At 41.8% G+C, this 18,980-nt stretch overlaps 1 protein-coding gene and 10 non-coding genes across 13 annotated transcripts in view; all 11 read left to right on the forward strand.

Annotated features, from left to right (window-relative positions):
- Positions 1 to 18,980, forward strand: part of eogt (EGF domain-specific O-linked N-acetylglucosamine (GlcNAc) transferase) — a 35,961-nt gene that overhangs the window by 12,373 nt on the left and 4,608 nt on the right. For all 3 annotated transcript variants that reach the window (XM_012917464.4, XM_076883806.1, XM_076883808.1), the window contains exons 7-11: positions 13,061 to 13,167; positions 14,003 to 14,106; positions 14,622 to 14,714; positions 16,059 to 16,130; positions 16,928 to 17,014. In XM_012917464.4, the coding sequence (XP_012772918.3) occupies positions 13,061 to 13,167; positions 14,003 to 14,106; positions 14,622 to 14,714; positions 16,059 to 16,130; positions 16,928 to 17,014 (463 nt within the window). The remainder of the gene's footprint in view (positions 1 to 13,060; positions 13,168 to 14,002; positions 14,107 to 14,621; positions 14,715 to 16,058; positions 16,131 to 16,927; positions 17,015 to 18,980) is intronic.
- On the forward strand, positions 607 to 679 carry trnar-acg (transfer RNA arginine (anticodon ACG)). Its single transcript has one exon. It is a non-coding gene; the product is annotated as a tRNA-Arg (tRNA).
- Positions 2,440 to 2,512, forward strand: trnar-acg (transfer RNA arginine (anticodon ACG)). The gene has a single exon. It is a non-coding gene; the product is annotated as a tRNA-Arg (tRNA).
- trnar-acg (transfer RNA arginine (anticodon ACG)) lies at positions 2,622 to 2,694 on the forward strand. Its single transcript has one exon. It is a non-coding gene; the product is annotated as a tRNA-Arg (tRNA).
- trnar-acg (transfer RNA arginine (anticodon ACG)) lies at positions 4,455 to 4,527 on the forward strand. The gene has a single exon. It is a non-coding gene; the product is annotated as a tRNA-Arg (tRNA).
- Positions 4,637 to 4,709, forward strand: trnar-acg (transfer RNA arginine (anticodon ACG)). Its single transcript has one exon. It is a non-coding gene; the product is annotated as a tRNA-Arg (tRNA).
- On the forward strand, positions 6,479 to 6,551 carry trnar-acg (transfer RNA arginine (anticodon ACG)). The gene has a single exon. It is a non-coding gene; the product is annotated as a tRNA-Arg (tRNA).
- Positions 6,661 to 6,733, forward strand: trnar-acg (transfer RNA arginine (anticodon ACG)). Its single transcript has one exon. It is a non-coding gene; the product is annotated as a tRNA-Arg (tRNA).
- Positions 8,495 to 8,567, forward strand: trnac-aca (transfer RNA cysteine (anticodon ACA)). Its single transcript has one exon. It is a non-coding gene; the product is annotated as a tRNA-Cys (tRNA).
- trnar-acg (transfer RNA arginine (anticodon ACG)) lies at positions 10,510 to 10,582 on the forward strand. Its single transcript has one exon. It is a non-coding gene; the product is annotated as a tRNA-Arg (tRNA).
- On the forward strand, positions 10,692 to 10,764 carry trnar-acg (transfer RNA arginine (anticodon ACG)). The gene has a single exon. It is a non-coding gene; the product is annotated as a tRNA-Arg (tRNA).

The raw sequence follows: 18,980 nt of genomic DNA on the forward strand, positions 1-18,980 counted from the left end.
TTGGGAAGATTTTAGTAGCTTGGAGGCCTTAAACAGATGATGTCATTTGCAGACTTTTAGGAGTAATCCCAGCCTGTTTAGGTCTGAGGCTAAATCTCAAGCGGTTCCTGTAGTCTGCCATCTTACATGCCACCTGCTTATACTCACGTAGCAGCTTCAGGCAGTCCTTGCCAAAGGGAGGCAAAATGTCTGGATGGATGTTCAACCAACCGCGTAAGGAAATCCGACAAGGTTGATTGTGCTCACCTGGAAACTGGAAACAGTATAAACAGAATCAACATTGTGGGATTTTTCTTACCTGGATGTTTTGAGCCTGCATCAAGAGATTTTGCTTTCTGGAATATTTTGAAGGATTATCTTTGAATTCTGCAGGCGATCGAAGTGTGACCTGACCTCACCTGCCCTTTCAGGGATCGTTGTAGGTGGGCCAGTGGCGCAATGGATAAAGCGTCTGACTACGGATCAGAAGATTCTAGGTTCGACTCCTGGCTGGTTCGCAGTGCGTGCTTTTTTTTCGTGTTGGAATGGATACGCTCTTAAATATTGTACAAATTTGGTCAGAGAACAAACTTTGACCTCACCTGACCTCTTGATTTTCTTGGCGGGGGGCCAGTGGCGCAATGGATAACGCATCTGACTACGGATCAGAAGATTCTAGGTTCGACTCCTGGCTGGCTCGAAGTGTCTGCTTGCTTTTGTGCATATTGGGAGCAATGCTGTCAGTTTCGGAGGGTGAAAACCACCGAGGCACAGCGTTTTCAGACAGTGCATCTGAGCTCCTCTGATACTCCTAAAACCATAAGGGATCACCAAAGGTTTTCCTTCAGCCAGAGCTTGTCCTTCGTCTCGCTCAGTTCCCCCGTAGCGTTCTTTGGGTACCTTCCAAGGTTTAACAAATATCCAGCTAGAATGATCACATTTACTCACAGCAGCCAATCTCATGGTGTTCCCTCTGTCTTATAGCGTCCTGATGACATCTAGGTCGTGCTAGGTTGTGGATGATGAGAGTCAAACCTTAAGTACTGTATGCGTTGGCTTACACTACGCAATGACTTTCAAATGTCCCCTATTACTGATGGCAATTTCCCAGTCTAAGAAAGCTAGCGTGTCATTTTTCATATCCTTCCTGGTGAACCTGATGTGTTTTTGCACCACCTTAATGTCATCTGTGATTGGTTTTACATCCCGAAATTTGACTTTCACCCAGGCGTCATCCACATATCTGAACCAGTGGTGTTCGAGGACAGGATGACTTAGCAGTCTTTGTTTCCCACTTCCTGCTTATAAGAGTTAGCCACAATGGGTTAAACTGGGGAATTCATGGTGCACCCACACACTCACACTTTGTTGGTGTTGAGGGTGGTCCTGTTGGTGAGGGTGGGGTCATCCTGTAAGCTCTTATGAACTAGCACCACTTCTTCGGTAGCTGTAAGACAACGGAAGAGAGTTCTACCATTGTAAGTGACCGTAGTGTCCTCTGCCTACATAACGATATGGCTGACCTTCTTCATGAAATCCATAGCGTTCTGAGGATGGCGTTTCCAGCTGCCTACCGACGGCTTGAGGACCGAAGCCAAAAGCCTTTCGATATTGTATGTAGCACAGTTGATCGTGCAGACAATGGGTCTTTAAATTACCTCCTGTTTATACAACTTAGGCAAACAACAGAGACTTGCTGTAGCTTCCAGACAAAATCTTTGCTTACTTGTCCACATCCTTGGTGTTTGTCTCTTTAACTGGCCTTGGAGGACCCGCTCTGTTGCATGCCAATGTGTCTTGTGCACAGTAAGTAGTTGAGCCTGCCTCTACTCCCTGGTCTTAGGCTATTTATGCAGTGTTAGACAGCATGAAAAGTATGACTGAATTCACTTCTCAGTGAATTCAATCACCTTTGAAGCTTTTTGTCATCTAGAAGAGTTGCAAGTCTTTTTGGGCCCAGCTCCTCTTTTGGTTTTAAAACATGGTAGGTAAATCAATGTTTCTCACCAGTTCGTTTAGCATCTGATTCTGTGGCTTTGGGAAGATTTTAGTAGCTTGGAGGCCTTAAACAGATGATGTCATTTGCAGACTTTTAGGAGTAATCCCAGCCTGTTTAGGTCTGAGGCTAAATCTCAAGCGGTTCCTGTAGTCTGCCATCTTACATGCCACCTGCTTATACTCACGTAGCAGCTTCAGGCAGTCCTTGCCAAAGGGAGGCAAAATGTCTGGATGGATGTTCAACCAACCGCGTAAGGAAATCCGACAAGGTTGATTGTGCTCACCTGGAAACTGGAAACAGTATAAACAGAATCAACATTGTGGGATTTTTCTTACCTGGATGTTTTGAGCCTGCATCAAGAGATTTTGCTTTCTGGAATATTTTGAAGGATTATCTTTGAATTCTGCAGGCGATCGAAGTGTGACCTGACCTCACCTGCCCTTTCAGGGATCGTTGTAGGTGGGCCAGTGGCGCAATGGATAACGCGTCTGACTACGGATCAGAAGATTCTAGGTTCGACTCCTGGCTGGTTCGCAGTGCGTACTTTTTTTTCGTGTTGGAATGGATACGCTCTTAAATATTGTACAAATTTGGTCAGAGAACAAACTTTGACCTCACCTGACCTCTTGATTTTCTTGGCGGGGGGCCAGTGGCGCAATGGATAACGCATCTGACTACGGATCAGAAGATTCTAGGTTCGACTCCTGGCTGGCTCGAAGTGTCTGCTTGCTTTTGTGCATATTGGGAGCAATGCTGTCAGTTTCGGAGGGTGAAAACCACCGAGGCACAGCGTTTTCAGACAGTGCATCTGAGCTCCTCTGATACTCCTAAAACCATAAGGGATCACCAAAGGTTTTCCTTCAGCCAGAGCTTGTCCTTCGTCTCGCTCAGTTCCCCCGTAGCGTTCTTTGGGTACCTTCCTAGGTTTAACAAATATCCAGCTAGAATGATCACATTTACTCACAGCAGCCAATCTCATGGTGTTCCCTCTGTCTTATAGCGTCCTGATGACATCTAGGTCGTGCTAGGTTGTGGATGATGAGAGTCAAACCTTAAGTACTGTATGCGTTGGCTTACACTACGCAATGACTTTCAAATGTCCCCTATTACTGATGGCAATTTCCCAGTCTAAGAAAGCTAGCGTGTCATTTTTCATATCCTTCCTGGTGAACCTGATGTGTTTTTGCACCACCTTAATGTCATCTGTGATTGGTTTTACATCCCGAAATTTGACTTTCACCCAGGCGTCATCCACATATCTGAACCAGTGGTGTTCGAGGACAGGATGACTTAGCAGTCTTTGTTTCCCACTTCCTGCTTATAAGAGTTAGCCACAATGGGTTAAACTGGGGAATTCATGGTGCACCCACACACTCACACTTTGTTGGTGTTGAGGGTGGTCCTGTTGGTGAGGGTGGGGTCATCCTGTAAGCTCTTATGAACTAGCACCACTTCTTCGGTAGCTGTAAGACAACGGAAGAGAGTTCTACCATTGTAAGTGACCGTAGTGTCCTCTGCCTACATAACGATATGGCTGACCTTCTTCATGAAATCCATAGCGTTCTGAGGATGGCGTTTCCAGCTGCCTACCGACGGCTTGAGGACCGAAGCCAAAAGCCTTTCGATATTGTATGTAGCACAGTTGATCGTGCAGACAATGGGTCTTTAAATTACCTCCTGTTTATACAACTTAGGCAAACAACAGAGACTTGCTGTAGCTTCCAGACAAAATCTTTGCTTACTTGTCCACATCCTTGGTGTTTGTCTCTTTAACTGGCCTTGGAGGACCCGCTCTGTTGCATGCCAATGTGTCTTGTGCACAGTAAGTAGTTGAGCCTGCCTCTACTCCCTGGTCTTAGGCTATTTATGCAGTGTTAGACAGCATGAAAAGTATGACTGAATTCACTTCTCAGTGAATTCAATCACCTTTGAAGCTTTTTGTCATCTAGAAGAGTTGCAAGTCTTTTTGGGCCCAGCTCCTCTTTTGGTTTTAAAACATGGTAGGTAAATCAATGTTTCTCACCAGTTCGTTTAGCATCTGATTCTGTGGCTTTGGGAAGATTTTAGTAGCTTGGAGGCCTTAAACAGATGATGTCATTTGCAGACTTTTAGGAGTAATCCCAGCCTGTTTAGGTCTGAGGCTAAATCTCAAGCGGTTCCTGTAGTCTGCCATCTTACATGCCACCTGCTTATACTCACGTAGCAGCTTCAGGCAGTCCTTGCCAAAGGGAGGCAAAATGTCTGGATGGATGTTCAACCAACCGCGTAAGGAAATCCGACAAGGTTGATTGTGCTCACCTGGAAACTGGAAACAGTATAAACAGAATCAACATTGTGGGATTTTTCTTACCTGGATGTTTTGAGCCTGCATCAAGAGATTTTGCTTTCTGGAATATTTTGAAGGATTATCTTTGAATTCTGCAGGCGATCGAAGTGTGACCTGACCTCACCTGCCCTTTCAGGGATCGTTGTAGGTGGGCCAGTGGCGCAATGGATAACGCGTCTGACTACGGATCAGAAGATTCTAGGTTCGACTCCTGGCTGGTTCGCAGTGCGTACTTTTTTTTCGTGTTGGAATGGATACGCTCTTAAATATTGTACAAATTTGGTCAGAGAACAAACTTTGACCTCACCTGACCTCTTGATTTTCTTGGCGGGGGGCCAGTGGCGCAATGGATAACGCATCTGACTACGGATCAGAAGATTCTAGGTTCGACTCCTGGCTGGCTCGAAGTGTCTGCTTGCTTTTGTGCATATTGGGAGCAATGCTGTCAGTTTCGGAGGGTGAAAACCACCGAGGCACAGCGTTTTCAGACAGTGCATCTGAGCTCCTCTGATACTCCTAAAACCATAAGGGATCACCAAAGGTTTTCCTTCAGCCAGAGCTTGTCCTTCGTCTCGCTCAGTTCCCCCGTAGCGTTCTTTGGGTACCTTCCTAGGTTTAACAAATATCCAGCTAGAATGATCACATTTACTCACAGCAGCCAATCTCATGGTGTTCCCTCTGTCTTATAGCGTCCTGATGACATCTAGGTCGTGCTAGGTTGTGGATGATGAGAGTCAAACCTTAAGTACTGTAAGTACTGTATGCGTTGGCTTACACTACGCAATGACTTTCAAATGTCCCCTATTACTGATGGCAATTTCCCAGTCTAAGAAAGCTAGCGTGTCATTTTTCATATCCTTCCTGGTGAACCTGATGTGTTTTTGCACCACCTTAATGTCATCTGTGATTGGTTTTACATCCCGAAATTTGACTTTCACCCAGGCGTCATCCACATATCTGAACCAGTGGTGTTCGAGGACAGGATGACTTAGCAGTCTTTGTTTCCCACTTCCTGCTTATAAGAGTTAGCCACAATGGGTTAAACTGGGGAATTCATGGTGCACCCACACACTCACACTTTGTTGGTGTTGAGGGTGGTCCTGTTGGTGAGGGTGGGGTCATCCTGTAAGCTCTTGTGAACTAGCACCACTTCTTCGGTAGCTGTAAGACAACGGAAGAGAGTTCTACCATTGTAAGTGACCGTAGTGTCCTCTGCCTACATAACGATATGGCTGACCTTCTTCATGAAATCCATAGCGTTCTGAGGATGGCGTTTCCAGCTGCCTACCGACGGCTTGAGGACCGAAGCCAAAAGCCTTTCGATATTGTATGTAGCACAGTTGATCGTGCAGACAATGGGTCTTTAAATTACCTCCTGTTTATACAACTTAGGCAAACAACAGAGACTTGCTGTAGCTTCCAGACAAAATCTTTGCTCACTTGTCCACATCCTTGGTGTTTGTCTCTTTAACTGGCCTTGGAGGACCCGCTCTGTCGCATGCCAATGTGTCTTGTGCACAGTAAGTAGATGAGCCTGCCTCTACTCCCTGGTCTTAGGCTATTTATGCAGTGTTAGACAGCATGAAAAGTATGGCTGAATTCACTTCTCAGTGAATTCAATCACCTTTGAAGCTTTTTGTCATCTAGAAGAGTTGCAAGTCTTTTTGGGCCCAGCTCCTCTTTTGGTTTTAAAACATGGTAGGTAAATCAATGTTTCTCACCAGTTCGTTTAGCATCTGATTCTGTGGCTTTGGGAAGATTTTAGTAGCTTGGAGGCCTTAAACAGATGATGTCATTTGCAGACTTTTAGGAGTAATCCCAGCCTGTTTAGGTCTGAGGCTAAATCTCAAGCGGTTCCTGTAGTCTGCCATCTTACATGCCACCTGCTTATACTCACGTAGCAGCTTCAGGCAGTCCTTGCCAAAGGGAGGCAAAATGTCTGGATGGATGTTCAACCAACCGCGTAAGGAAATCCGACAAAGTTGATTGTGTTCACCTGGAAACTAGAAACAGTATAAACAGAATCAACATTGTGGGATTTTTCTTACCTGGATGTTTTGAGCCTGCATCAAGAGATTTTGCTTTCTGGAATATTTTGAAGGATTATCTTTGAATTCTGCAGGCGATCGAAGTGTGACCTGACCTCACCTGCCCTTTCAGGGATCGTTGTAGGTGGGCCAGTGGCGCAATGGATAACGCGTCTGACTACGGATCAGAAGATTCTAGGTTCGACTCCTGGCTGGTTCGCAGTGCGTGCTTTTTTTTCGTGTTGGAATGGATACGCTCTTAAATATTGTACAAATTTGGTCAGAGAACAAACTTTGACCTCACCTGACCTCTTGATTTTCTTGGCGGGGGGCCAGTGGCGCAATGGATAACGCATCTGACTACGGATCAGAAGATTCTAGGTTCGACTCCTGGCTGGCTCGAAGTGTCTGCTTGCTTTTGTGCATATTGGGAGCAATGCTGTCAGTTTCGGAGGGTGAAAACCACCGAGGCACAGCGTTTTCAGACAGTGCATCTGAGCTCCTCTGATACTCCTAAAACCATAAGGGATCACCAAAGGTTTTCCTTCAGCCAGAGCTTGTCCTTCGTCTCGCTCAGTTCCCCCGTAGCGTTCTTTGGGTACCTTCCAAGGTTTAACAAATATCCAGCTAGAATGATCACATTTACTCACAGCAGCCAATCTCATGGTGTTCCCTCTGTCTTATAGCGTCCTGATGACATCTAGGTCGTGCTAGGTTGTGGATGATGAGAGTCAAACCTTAAGTACTGTATGCGTTGGCTTACACTACGCAATGACTTTCAAATGTCCCCTATTACTGATGGCAATTTCCCAGTCTAAGAAAGCTAGCGTGTCATTTTTCATATCCTTCCTGGTGAACCTGATGTGTTTTTGCACCACCTTAATGTCATCTGTGATTGGTTTTACATCCCGAAATTTGACTTTCACCCAGGCGTCATCCACATATCTGAACCAGTGGTGTTCGAGGACAGGATGACTTAGCAGTCTTTGTTTCCCACTTCCTGCTTATAAGAGTTAGCCACAATGGGTTAAACTGGGGAATTCATGGTGCACCCACACACTCACACTTTGTTGGTGTTGAGGGTGGTCCTGTTGGTGAGGGTGGGGTCATCCTGTAAGCTCTTATGAACTAGCACCACTTCTTCGGTAGCTGTAAGACAACGGAAGAGAGTTCTACCATTGTAAGTGACCGTAGTGTCCTCTGCCTACATAACGATATGGCTGACCTTCTTCATGAAATCCATAGCGTTCTGAGGATGGCGTTTCCAGCTGCCTACCGACGGCTTGAGGACCGAAGCCAAAAGCCGTTTCGATATTGTATGTAGCACAGTTGATCGTGCAGACAATGGGTCTTTAAATTACCTCCTGTTTATACAACTTAGGCAAACAACAGAGACTTGCTGTAGCTTCCAGACAAAATCTTTGCTTACTTGTCCACATCCTTGGTGTTTGTCTCTTTAACTGGCCTTGGAGGACCCGCTCTGTCGCATGCCAATGTGTCTTGTGCACAGTAAGTAGTTGAGCCTGCCTCTACTCCCTGGTCTTAGGCTATTTATGCAGTGTTAGACAGCATGAAAAGTATGACTGAATTCACTTCTCAGTGAATTCAATCACCTTTGAAGCTTTTTGTCATCTAGAAGAGTTGCAAGTCTTTTTGGGCCCAGCTCCTCTTTTGGTTTTAAAACATGGTAGGTAAATCAATGTTTCTCACCAGTTCGTTTAGCATCTGATTCTGTGGCTTTGGGAAGATTTTAGTAGCTTGGAGGCCTTAAACAGATGATGTCATTTGCAGACTTTTAGGAGTAATCCCAGCCTGTTTAGGTCTGAGGCTAAATCTCAAGCGGTTCCTGTAGTCTGCCATCTTACATGCCACCTGCTTATACTCACGTAGCAGCTTCAGGCAGTCCTTGCCAAAGGGAGGCAAAATGTCTGGATGGATGTTCAACCAACCGCGTAAGGAAATCCGACAAGGTTGATTGTGCTCACCTGGAAACTGGAAACAGTATAAACAGAATCAACATTGTGGGATTTTTCTTACCTGGATGTTTTGAGCCTGCATCAAGAGATTTTGCTTTCTGGAATATTTTGAAGGATTATCTTTGAATTCTGCAGGCGATCGAAGTGTGACCTGACCTCACCTGCCCTTTCAGGGATCGTTGTAGGTGGTCCAGTGGCGCAATGGATAACGCGTCTGACTACAGATCAGAAGATTCTAGGTTCGACTCCTGGCTGGTTCGCAGTGCGTGCTTTTTTTTCGTGTTGGAATGGATACGCTCTTAAATATTGTACAAATTTGGTCAGAGAACAAACTTTGACCTCACCTGACCTCTTGATTTTCTTGGCGGGGGGCCAGTGGCGCAATGGATAACGCATCTGCCTACGGATCAGAAGATTCTAGGTTCGACTCCTGGCTGGCTCGAAGTGTCTGCTTGCTTTTGTGCATATTGGGAGCAATGCTGTCAGTTTCGGAGGGTGAAAACCACCGAGGCACAGCGTTTTCAGACAGTGCATCTGAGCTCCTCTGATACTCCTAAAACCATAAGGGATCACCAAAGGTTTTCCTTCAGCCAGAGCTTGTCCTTCGTCTCGCTCAGTTCCCCCGTAGCGTTCTTTGGGTACCTTCCAAGGTTTAACAAATATCCAGCTAGAATGATCACATTTACTCACAGCAGCCAATCTCATGGTGTTCCCTCTGTCTTATAGCGTCCTGATGACATCTAGGTCGTGCTAGGTTGTGGATGATGAGAGTCAAACCTTAAGTACTGTATGCGTTGGCTTACACTACACAATGACTTTCAAATGTCCCCTATTACTGATGGCAATTTCCCAGTCTAAGAAAGCTAGCGTGTCATTTTTCATATCCTTCCTGGTGAACCTGATGTGTTTTTGCACCACCTTAATGTCATCTGTGATTGGTTTTACATCCCGAAATTTGACTTTCACCCAGGCGTCATCCACATATCTGAACCAGTGGTGTTCGAGGACAGGATGACTTAGCAGTCTTTGTTTCCCACTTCCTGCTTATAAGAGTTAGCCACAATGGGTTAAACTGGGGAATTCATGGTGCACCCACACACTCACACTTTGTTGGTGTTGAGGGTGGTCCTGTTGGTGAGGGTGGGGTCATCCTGTAAGCTCTTATGAACTAGCACCACTTCTTCGGTAGCTGTAAGACAACGGAAGAGAGTTCTACCATTGTAAGTGACCGTAGTGTCCTCTGCCTACATAACGATATGGCTGACCTTCTTCATGAAATCCATAGCGTTCTGAGGATGGCGTTTCCAGCTGCCTACCGACGGCTTGAGGACCGAAGCCAAAAGCCTTTCGATATTGTATGTAGCACAGTTGATCGTGCAGACAATGGGTCTTTAAATTACCTCCTGTTTATACAACTTAGGCAAACAACAGAGACTTGCTGTAGCTTCCAGACAAAATCTTTGCTTACTTGTCCACATCCTTGGTGTTTGTCTCTTTAACTGGCCTTGGAGGACCCGCTCTGTCGCATGCCAATGTGTCTTGTGCACAGTAAGTAGTTGAGCCTGCCTCTACTCCCTGGTCTTAGGCTATTTATGCAGTGTTAGACAGCATGAAAAGTATGACTGAATTCACTTCTCAGTGAATTCAATCACCTTTGAAGCTTTTTGTCATCTAGAAGAGTTGCAAGTCTTTTTGGGCCCAGCTCCTCTTTTGGTTTTAAAACATGGTAGGTAAATCAATGTTTCTCACCAGTTCGTTTAGCATCTGATTCTGTGGCTTTGGGAAGATTTTAGTAGCTTGGAGGCCTTAAACAGATGATGTCATTTGCAGACTTTTAGGAGTAATCCCAGCCTGTTTAGGTCTGAGGCTAAATCTCAAGCGGTTCCTGTAGTCTGCCATCTTACATGCCACCTGCTTATACTCACGTAGCAGCTTCAGGCAGTCCTTGCCAAAGGGAGGCAAAATGTCTGGATGGATGTTCAACCAACCGCGTAAGGAAATCCGACAAGGTTGATTGTGCTCACCTGGAAACTGGAAACAGTATAAACAGAATCAACATTGTGGGATTTTTCTTACCTGGATGTTTTGAGCCTGCATCAAGAGATTTTGCTTTCTGGAATATTTTGAAGGATTATCTTTGAATTCTGCAGGCGATCGAAGTGTGACCTGACCTCACCTGCCCTTTCAGGGATCGTTGTAGGTGGGCCAGTGGCGCAATGGATAACGCGTCTGACTACGGATCAGAAGATTCTAGGTTCGACTCCTGGCTGGTTCGCAGTGCGTGCTTTTTTTTCGTGTTGGAATGGATACGCTCTTAAATATTGTACAAATTTGGTCAGAGAACAAACTTTGACCTCACCTGACCTCTTGATTTTCTTGGCGGGGGGCCAGTGGCGCAATGGATAACGCATCTGACTACGGATCAGAAGATTCTAGGTTCGACTCCTGGCTGGCTCGAAGTGTCTGCTTGCTTTTGTGCATATTGGGAGCAATGCTGTCAGTTTCGGAGGGTGAAAACCACCGAGGCACAGCGTTTTCAGACAGTGCATCTGAGCTCCTCTGATACTCCTAAAACCATAAGGGATCACCAAAGGTTTTCCTTCAGCCAGAGCTTGTCCTTCATCTCGCTCAGTTCCCCCGTAGCGTTCTTTGGGTACCTTCCAAGGTTTAACAAATATCCAGCTAGAATGATCACATTTACTCACAGCAGCCAATCTCATGGTGTTCCCTCTGTCTTATAGCGTCCTGATGACATCTAGGTCGTGCTAGGTTGTGGATGATGAGAGTCAAACCTTAAGTACTGTAAGTACTGTATGCGTTGGCTTACACTACGCAATGACTTTCAAATGTCCCCTATTACTGATGGCAATTTCCCAGTCTAAGAAAGCTAGCGTGTCATTTTTCATATCCTTCCTGGTGAACCTGATGTGTTTTTGCACCACCTTAATGTCATCTGTGATTGGTTTTACATCCCGAAATTTGACTTTCACCCAGGCGTCATCCACATATTTGAACCAGTGGTGTTCGAGGACAGGATGACTTAGCAGTCTTTGTTTCCCACTTCCTGCTTATAAGAGTTAGCCACAATGGGTTAAACTGGGGAATTCATGGTGCACCCACACACTCACACTTTGTTGGTGTTGAGGGTGGTCCTGTTGGTGAGGGTGGGGTCATCCTGTAAGCTCTTATGAACTAGCACCACTTCTTCGGTAGCTGTAAGACAACGGAAGAGAGTTCTACCATTGTAAGTGACCGTAGTGTCCTCTGCCTACATAACGATATGGCTGACCTTCTTCATGAAATCCATAGCGTTCTGAGGATGGCGTTTCCAGCTGCCTACCGACGGCTTGAGGACCGAAGCCAAAAGCCGTTTCGATATTGTATGTAGCACAGTTGATCGTGCAGACAATGGGTCTTTAAATTACCTCCTGTTTATACAACTTAGGCAAACAACAGAGACTTGCTGTAGCTTCCAGACAAAATCTTTGCTCACTTGTCCACATCCTTGGTGTTTGTCTCTTTAACTGGCCTTGGAGGACCCGCTCTGTCGCATGCCAATGTGTCTTGTGCACAGTAAGTAGATGAGCCTGCCTCTACTCCCTGGTCTTAGGCCATTTATGCAGTGTTAGACAGCATGAAAAGTATGACTGAATTCACTTCTCAGTGAATTCAATCACCTTTGAAGCTTTTTGTCATCTAGAAGAGTTGCAAGTCTTTTTGGGCCCAGCTCCTCTTTTGGTTTTAAAACATGGTAGGTAAATCAATGTTTCTCACCAGTTCGTTTAGCATCTGATTCTGTGGCTTTGGGAAGATTTTAGTAGCTTGGAGGCCTTAAACAGATGATGTCATTTGCAGACTTTTAGGAGTAATCCCAGCCTGTTTAGATCTGAGGCTAAATCTCAAGCGGTTCCTGTAGTCTGTCATCTTACATGCCACCTGCTTATACTCACATAGCAGCTTCAGGCAGTCCTTGCCAAAGGGAGGCAACATGTCTGGATGGATGTTTAACCAGCAGCAGTGACGCAATGGATAATGCATTTTCCTACGGATCAGAAGATTCTAGGTTCGACTCCTGGCTGGCTCGCACCTCGTGCTGTTTTTCGTGTTGGAATGGATACTCTCTTAAATATTGTACAAATTTGGTCAGAGAACAAACTTTGACCTCACCTGACCTTTTGGTTTTCTTGCCCTTTAAGATTAGTTTGTTTACTCATCACGCCAATGGTAGGATAATTATATAAATAATAACCAAATATTGTTCCAGGTCTGTAAAAGTCCTAACTACATGTGTCAACTGCTATTACATATTTACAGTTACATAATCCTTGAAAGAAATAGATAGTTAATGTATGTTTCCACCTAGCAAAAATTTACAGTTTTATAGTTATAATTCTCAATGAATTTTTCATTTCACTTGATTATTAATCTTCATAAATGCCCATGAAGTGTTATGTGAAGCTTCTTCAAGTGAGCTAAGCTTATTGCATAACATGATTTTGTCGTTGCAGTTAACAGTAAACACTTGTGACAACAGCTCAGAAAATTATGTTTTTGTTTTCTGATATAGATTATTCTGCATCACTAAATCTTCTAAAAGAATAATTTGTTTTGATGTCTTAATTTGTGTGTTTGTTTTTATTGGTGTGTTCATATGTTTTTTTCATCATGTCCTGCCTTTCCAGTTACATATATAATTTTTATAATTTTATAATTTTTCTGTTTTATTTACAATAGTTGTTTGATGTTTTTGTAGGTATGCTGAGCTGCAGACATACACAAATCTGGATTTTCATCCCATAGAGGATGGTTACTGTGACCTAATAGTTGAAAAACCTACAGTTTTCATGAAACTCGATGCTGGTGAGTAATAAAGATTTACTGGACTCAAATTAAAGCCCTGAAACCTTAACAGAAAGCTTGAATCTTTTACTCTTACTATACTTGAAACTGACGCATTTAAAACCTCATTTAAATGTTGCAGCAATGTATTGACAGCATTTTTTCTGCTTTTATCCACACAAATGAATACTAGTGATATTTTTTGTCTAAAATCAGAGAAAAATTAAAATTAAAATTAAAATTAAAGAAATCAAAATAGATAGTTCGCAGTCTGCCTTAAATGTGACTTTGCATTGAGCAGTCAAGCACACTGTGTTTGTGTCTACCAGCTTGAATAGGAAACCAAGTCAAGGTGAGATGGAACTTTACCAACAATAACACTATTGTATGAGGGGTTCAGGGTAGTGAAAACATGGAATAGGAGTTGTTACATAGCAAAGACATCGTAGAGAAGCAACAGGTATAGGCCATCGCCAAGATGAAAAGATTAAAAGGAAGGTGAAAATGTAAAAGCTCTGTGAGCTATTCTCATATCCATATTTGATTCTTTAATTCTACTAGAGCAGCTTTGCATGAGTCACAACTCAGAATAATCTTTATTTGTCTTATACTAACCGACCGGTTATTTACTTTGATCATGATTTTTGCTCTCTTTAGGCCAACTCTCTGAGTGTGCCTTCGAAACACAAGCTTTGGTGTTGTACAGGGCCACAGCTGAGATGACAATATTAGTGATATCCCATTTCTATGACATTATAGAGATCTGAGAATTAAAAAACTGTCTGAAAGTGTAACAGTATAATATAATAATAATTATTATTTATATATATATGTATTTTATTTGTTTGTGTAACAGGGGTGAACATGTACCACCATTTCTGTGACTTCATCAACCTATACATCTCCCAGCACATCAATAACTCCTTCAGCTCAGATATCAACATTGTCATGTGGGACACGGTGGGTACCTGATGCTTGCCACTGCTGTTTCAGTGGTGGTTTTAATCTACAATGGGTTTGTTAATTAATTATTTCCATTTAAGGGAAATAATAATGGATAATGAAGTAAATACAATAACTAATAAATAAATTAATAACCTTCCAAATCTTTGTTTTGCTGCACTTAATGCCTAAAATGTTTATGCCACACTTGTCTGTCAGAAGAAGACACAGGGCTGGAGTTTCCCGTTGTCTATTTCCCCATGAATTTATAAACGCCTCTTTCAGAGTTAGAGAAAACTGGCAGGAAGAGGGAAAGCAGTGACCTTTCATCACAAATTGCACAGTGCTGCAAGCTGCCGCATAATAGTGTGGTAATAGATTTTTTGTACAAAAGCAAAACTTCAGAAGAACTGCCTCTGGTGGTGCTTGAGGCATAATGTAGTTAATTTGGATTTTATTGCTTTGTTTTTTTTATTTCTGCTGTGACAGAGATTGAATCAACATTTGTTGCCCATTTTATATGTTTCTCCCAGAGTTTTTATGGTTATGGAGATCTGTTCAGTGAAACGTGGAGGGCCTTCTCAGAGTATGACATCATCCATCTGAAGACTTTTGACTCAAAAAGAGTAGGTATAATCACAACTCTGGCAAACCAGGTATTTTTAGAGGTTCAGGAGAAGATGCCCTGTACCTACACAGCTGTCCTGGAAAATAATTTTGACATTATTCTCTGTTGCTGAGGCCAAAATATAGATGTTCTACCTTTTCTTTGGTGTTTGAACTGCACTATATTTACATAGTCTTACTAATTGCTTAACATGGAGATACACTAATTGACTGGGCAGAGACCAGAATCAGAAAATTATGAACAAATTCAGCCCTGAAATTTGTTCAAATAACAAATTGTCACCTCACCTTACATTTGCTCAGTTTCAGAGGGGGTCAGTGGCACAATGAGCTCAGATGTTCTTGGGTTTGACTCCTGACTTGCTCTGAATGTGTGTGCTCTTTTTGTTTGGTGTTTTTTTTCTTCTTTTTTTCTTTTGGTAGTGCGAAGGATGCTCTCATGAATGTTTTGAACGATTAGTCAGAGATCAAAGTCTGATCTCACAATTCTCATAAAGAATTAATTTATTAAACTAATGAAATCAAGCCAAGTTGCTTAAGAATGGCACAAGAAAGTGCTTCCTAGAGAGTAGAAAAAAATTAGAGTTGATCATTGTTTTAAAGTCAGCTTCCACATGTTTAGGACGATACTACTATTTGCATTTATAATGGCTGAAAATGAAAAATGTGAAAAGTAAAGAAGAAATGGCGGAAATACTCTTCAACTATGTTCTGAGTGTTTATATGGCATAGTTTTCCACAAGAGGGCACTCTGTAAGATCTTTGTTGGCAACACACATATTTGAAATGCCAGTGGTTTGATGAGGGGTAAGGTAAATAAAAAACTAGGAATAACACATGTTAGGAAAACCTGTTTATGTTTAACATGTGTGAAAGGTAAAGAAAACATCCTCGATATTGTAATATCTTATTTTTAAATCCCCAAATATTGGTAAGGGTATCAATCCTTATCAATCCTTCTTATTCTTACTTTTATTTTTTCATGTCTATTTAAGCGCAATTTATGACAGTATGTTTGCACTGAAGCACCGCAGCAATTTCCTAATGTTGTAAACCTGCTCAACATTTGGCAATAAAACCCTTTCTGATTCTGATTCTGATTCTGAATCCTAAAAATCCTTTACTGGTCAGGATCTAATATCATTCCAGTGTCACAAACAATGTGCGGTTTTTGAAAGAGTTGAAACCATCAGGGGATTGTTTGGCTTTTCTGATATGGTAGTACAAGTGTTGTTATAGACTCCCAATACATGCATGCATGTAGATGTCATTATTACAACTTGACAATAATTTCTGCGTCATATCAGATAGTTAAAGTTTGATCTCTTCCCATTTGTGTATAGGTTTGCTTCAAAGATGCCTTCTTCTCCCTTCTCCCAAGAATGAGATATGGTCTTTTTTACAACACTCCTCTTGTAAGTTACCCCCCGCATGTGTGTGTGTGTATGTGTGAAAATTAGTGTAACTACTGAGATTCATATATGTATTTGCTATATGAAAACTGCAGTGTCTTACATCTTCAAACCTGCTTTGTTTGCGTCTCTATCTATTTTTTATCTCACATTGCATATATTTAAAGGTCTTTCCTAAATTCAAGATATCTGGTGTAGTCGTAAACATGCAGTTTAGGTCAAATATTTTTGTAATATATTCAAAGGCTCAGCAAGTGCTTATGTTATTTAAATGATAATTCCAAGGAGATTACTACAAAGAGGATCCCACGTAAATATGTGTCGTCCTGTGGTTCCAGCCTTGAGGTGTGAAATATTGATAGGTCAGCCTCAAGCTGCTTTTGATTGCCCCTGCTGCACATCATGTTTATATTCATGTGCTCACATTTACAGCTGCAGTACAACGGTGTGTATGTGATATTCTAAAACCTGAGAAATGCCTCATCTCATATGATACTCACTCCAGGGAGATAAGCAAATATCTATACAGCTGTCAGTTTCCCTATGTGTGTAATATACAGTATATATTTCTTTTATTATTTCTTTTTATCACCGTCCAGTGCAGTAATGTGATGGTATTGCTAGATTCAATTAGTTTTTACTTCATTTCAAATTTCAGAGTAGTATTTATGTATGACTGCATACATATTCTAGTACAATATTTGATATTAAACAGTTAAAAAATAGTTATATAAATGTATGTAATATATAAATTATAAATGTTATTGAAATTGACTCTTTATGTACTGTGTTAATGACAGATCTCAGACTGCTACAGTGAAGGGATGTTTCGGGCATTTTCCCAGCACATCCTGCATCGACTCAACATCACACAAGACAAGCCAAAGGTAGGAACAAAATCTCTAGGGAAACACAGCAATTACTTTTCCTGTGTCCGAGTTATACCATATAATATACATAACACCAAATAATTTCTCATAAATAACATTATGGCTGCACTTCACCACTATAGAGAACCTGTGAAAGCATTCAGAAGTTTCTTTCTTGTGCATAGATCATACTGCTACTGAATCAAGCCTTTGAACAATTATTTTGGTTAAAAAGTTTTCAGTTAAAAGCTCGTTTGCGACCACTTCTGTGGACTCACTGTTTGCGTAACAATTAAGATATTGTTTCTTGAGCAGACTTTAGGGAGAGCAGTAGTGCCTCTTACCCTATGTATTCACAATAAAATTGTGGGACTATGTAAGATAAAAGTACTTACTGAGCTGCTTTGGTGGTCTCAGGTAAAATTTGATTTGCTCATTGATATCATGGGTTTGATTCATGGAAAAGGCTAAACTGTAATCAGTGGGACATTGACTAATACATTCAGTAAATAAAGACTAAGCATAAGTTGGATGTATTTTAAATTTTTTTCTTTGCTAATGCACGTTTATCTCATCTTATAATGTCTATATTAAAATGTTTATTTTTCTGTAAAGCCATTTTCAGAAACAGCAGGTCTGATGCAATGGGTAATGCCTCTTCAGGCTACGAGTTTAACAGTAAGAGCAGGTAAAACATTATGAGTGAAGGATGGTCTCCTTTTGAGGGATTTATTGCCACAGGTTCAGGCTGGTGTCTGTTTATTTAGTCTTTGTCTTTGACTTCTCTAGAGAGGTGGATGGGACTTTTGTCTTCTGTTAGAATTGCTAAGCTTAAAGACTAACAAAAGCACAAATAGGAACAAAACATTTTGCACATACATTTTAACATTTTCCCCCAGTGACATTGCTTATTTTATTGTGTCTTACTTTGTCTTAGCTTTCATGGCACTTAATGTTCTTATTTCTTTTACTCTTTTTGTGTACAGTATTTTGTGACTGTTTGTTTGTGAAAAGCACTTAATAAATAAACTTTACTTATTTTATTTACTTACTTGCTTACAGCTACAACCTGTGGACAAGGGTCTGGAAAGTTCGTCATAGAGCCTACAAATGGCCAATGCACTTTAAGAACCTGTAGATTTTATTTTTTTTCTTGTTTTTTTTTTTTACAGTTAACATGAATATGTGGAAGCAAATAGCCCACCGGTAGAAGTGTCTTGAATCTTCTGCAGCCAGAGTCTCGTTAATGGTCTAGTGGTTAAGATTTGGTGCTCTTGCTGCCATAGTCTGGATTCAATTTCTGATTGGGAATGTCAAGTTTTTTCCCAGGTCGCAGTTGAATACCCTAAAAAATTTCCTTTTCCTAATTCCGCTTCTTTTCTACAGCGGTTAGCTCAAGGCTTTTCATATTGTATGATTATAGCCCTGTAAGACAAGAGGGTCTCTCTCATATCGCTCTCTTTTTCTAACTGCTTTTTCCTCACTTTGGTGGAAAATGTAATGAAATCAAGGAAAGGTTTGAAGAAGATTTTACAAGGTCTTAGGAAAATAGAAGCATGTTGCTTAAAGAATCCCAACTGCACTTACCAACTCCCTAAGAGCGTGATGGGAGATCTGTGCCATTTTGAAACTAGAGTTTCAAAAAGATGGACTACAAAGTGCATGTTTTACTTTATCTCAACGTGTTCTCACCATGTTTTTTTCATGCGGGTCATATAGTACATAATATAATGTCATATTCTTAAAATATGACATTATATTATAGAAAATGAACATATAGCCTATAAAAGAAAATACATTATTCTTTCTTTCCTTTCCTAGTGATTCAGTTCCTCCTTTCTGTAAAGGCTTTCGATGACTGAAATGCAATTCCCTCCATTAATCAATTATCCAACTCAGGGTGGGTGGGTAAGCATCTGGGTCCTATCCCAGCTGACCTGAAGTAAAAATTAATTTACTGATAATTCAAAATGCTTGCAATAAT

The sequence above is a fragment of the Maylandia zebra genome, linkage group LG5 (assembly GCF_041146795.1).
Source record: "Maylandia zebra isolate NMK-2024a linkage group LG5, Mzebra_GT3a, whole genome shotgun sequence".
Lineage (NCBI taxonomy): Eukaryota > Metazoa > Chordata > Actinopteri > Cichliformes > Cichlidae > Maylandia > Maylandia zebra.